Below are 1,795 nucleotides of genomic sequence, written 5' to 3'. Positions count from 1 at the left end.
TTGTATAAATCTATAAATATACTTATGTTATCATAAAATCTCATCTCTTTAACTGCTTTCATGTTTTTATTTGGCAACAACATTATCAAATCATATTAGGAAAGATATGATATATTATTTGATTACAAGATATATTTTCTTATAGTTTATCTTAGGAAAAGATAATTAGTTTCCTAAGTTAGATAAGTTTTGTTTCCTTGTTGCTCAAGGAGAGATCTTGTATAAATATGGATGTTGGGTGGAATATTAGGATCAAGAAATACAATTCTAATTCTTCTATATTTTCTAAATATTATCAAATCATACATGGCTCATTGGAGTGATTTACCCGTTAATATCCTTCGAGAAATAGTGTTGAAACTAGATTCTGTCCAAGACTTATGTAGTTTCTCCTCTGTATGTCAATCATGGCAGTCCGCGTATTCTATGGCTAAAAAAACTTGGACTATGACGATGCCATGGTTGATGCTACCCGAAAACACACAAGATAACTCGAATAATTACCTTAGGAAAATATATTGTCCTAATAATCAAAGGTGTTACCAATTGAACCTCCCTCAAACTTATGGCGCTAGATGTTGGGGTTCGTCGTGTGGTTGGGTTGTCACACTTGATCTTAACCTAGAGATATACATGTTTAACCCGCTAACCAAAGCTCGAGTTCCTCTACCCCCTCAAACAACCATGTTCAACGACTATGAGGATGAAATAAACGACTATGTTTGGGCACGACAGTGTTTTGTGAACAAGATGATTGTCATTGAAGCCGATAATGACTATATTGTTATAGCATTACCTGGTGCGTTTCCAGGTTGTATCGCTTACTATGCAAGGCCTAGTGACAAAGCATGGACAACAATTTTAAGTACACGCAAACTAAAACGATCATGGATGTTGGATTGGGTGACGGATGTTGTGCATTGGGGTCAAAAATTACTATTCTTGTATCAGGATGGAGCAATTGGATATTGTGACATGAGTGAACTTCAAAACTCAAAGACCGCGACAATAATGGAGTATTCGCCTATTCCTAAAGCATACGACCCATGGCCCTGCACCAAACAACAATACTTCTTGGATGCATTTGGTGATCTTCTCATGGTAAGCAGACACAAAATAGATTTTGAAGGAGTTGAGGATGATAGTTTGAATTACCTTACAATACATTTTAAGGTCTATAGGTTCAAGTTTGACACAAATACTTGGGTACAAGTCAATGACTTGGGTGACGTTACATTATTTGTAGGAAATAATACTTCTATTCCTATTCGTGCATCACACATTAATAATTGCAAACGCAATTGTATTTACTTTACCGATGATGAGTTCCAATTTTGGGATTCACTCACTCTTTTCGGAGGGCATGATATGGGACTTTACAACATGACAAATAAGGAGTTTGAAACTATTTATGGAGGTGATGATATTCATTCAAGTTTTTGCCCTTCTTTATGGTTTATGCCTAAGTTTTAACTTGGGACTAGTTCGATTAAACTTTAGTACGTAGCTTGATTTATAGAGTTTTTTTTTTTTTTTTTTTTTTTAAGCAATTTATAGTCTTTTTTATTGAGTACCAAAAAATAGTCTGTTCTAAAATAAACTCAATGTAATAATTATTTGATAAGAAGTATATGGCATAATTTCGTTTTAATTGATGACCCTTTAAGTATGGTAATTCATGTTGAGCTCTTTTATGCTTTTAATCAGTTTTCTTGTTCTCCCAAATCCCAATTTCTACTATTTACCTCTTCCTGTCCTTAGTTCTTCTTGTCCACCTTATTAATTTTATATATTG

The 1,795-nt window shown here is 33.9% G+C and overlaps 1 protein-coding gene across 1 annotated transcript; it reads left to right on the top strand.

The window, feature by feature from the left end:
* Positions 1 to 306: 306 nt before the first annotated feature.
* LOC145596088 (putative F-box protein At4g22165) lies at positions 307 to 1,570 on the top strand. The gene has a single exon (XM_081652518.1). The coding sequence runs from the start codon at positions 307 to 309 to the stop codon at positions 1,471 to 1,473; it is 1,167 nt and encodes a 388-aa protein (XP_081508644.1). The 3' UTR covers positions 1,474 to 1,570.
* The last annotated feature ends 225 nt before the right edge of the window (positions 1,571 to 1,795 follow it).

The sequence above is a fragment of the Chenopodium album genome, chromosome 19 (genome assembly GCF_948465745.1).
Source record: "Chenopodium album chromosome 19, dcCheAlbu1.1, whole genome shotgun sequence".
Classification (NCBI taxonomy): domain Eukaryota; kingdom Viridiplantae; phylum Streptophyta; class Magnoliopsida; order Caryophyllales; family Amaranthaceae; genus Chenopodium; species Chenopodium album.
The sequence above is the reverse complement of the archived record's forward strand: the minus strand, read 5'-3'. Positions and strand labels throughout refer to the sequence as shown.

Excerpts from the sequence above, each read along its gene's own strand:
- LOC145596088 (XM_081652518.1), top strand. The coding sequence starts at position 307 with ATGGCTCATTGGAGTGATTTACCCGTTAATATCCTTCGAGAAATAGTG.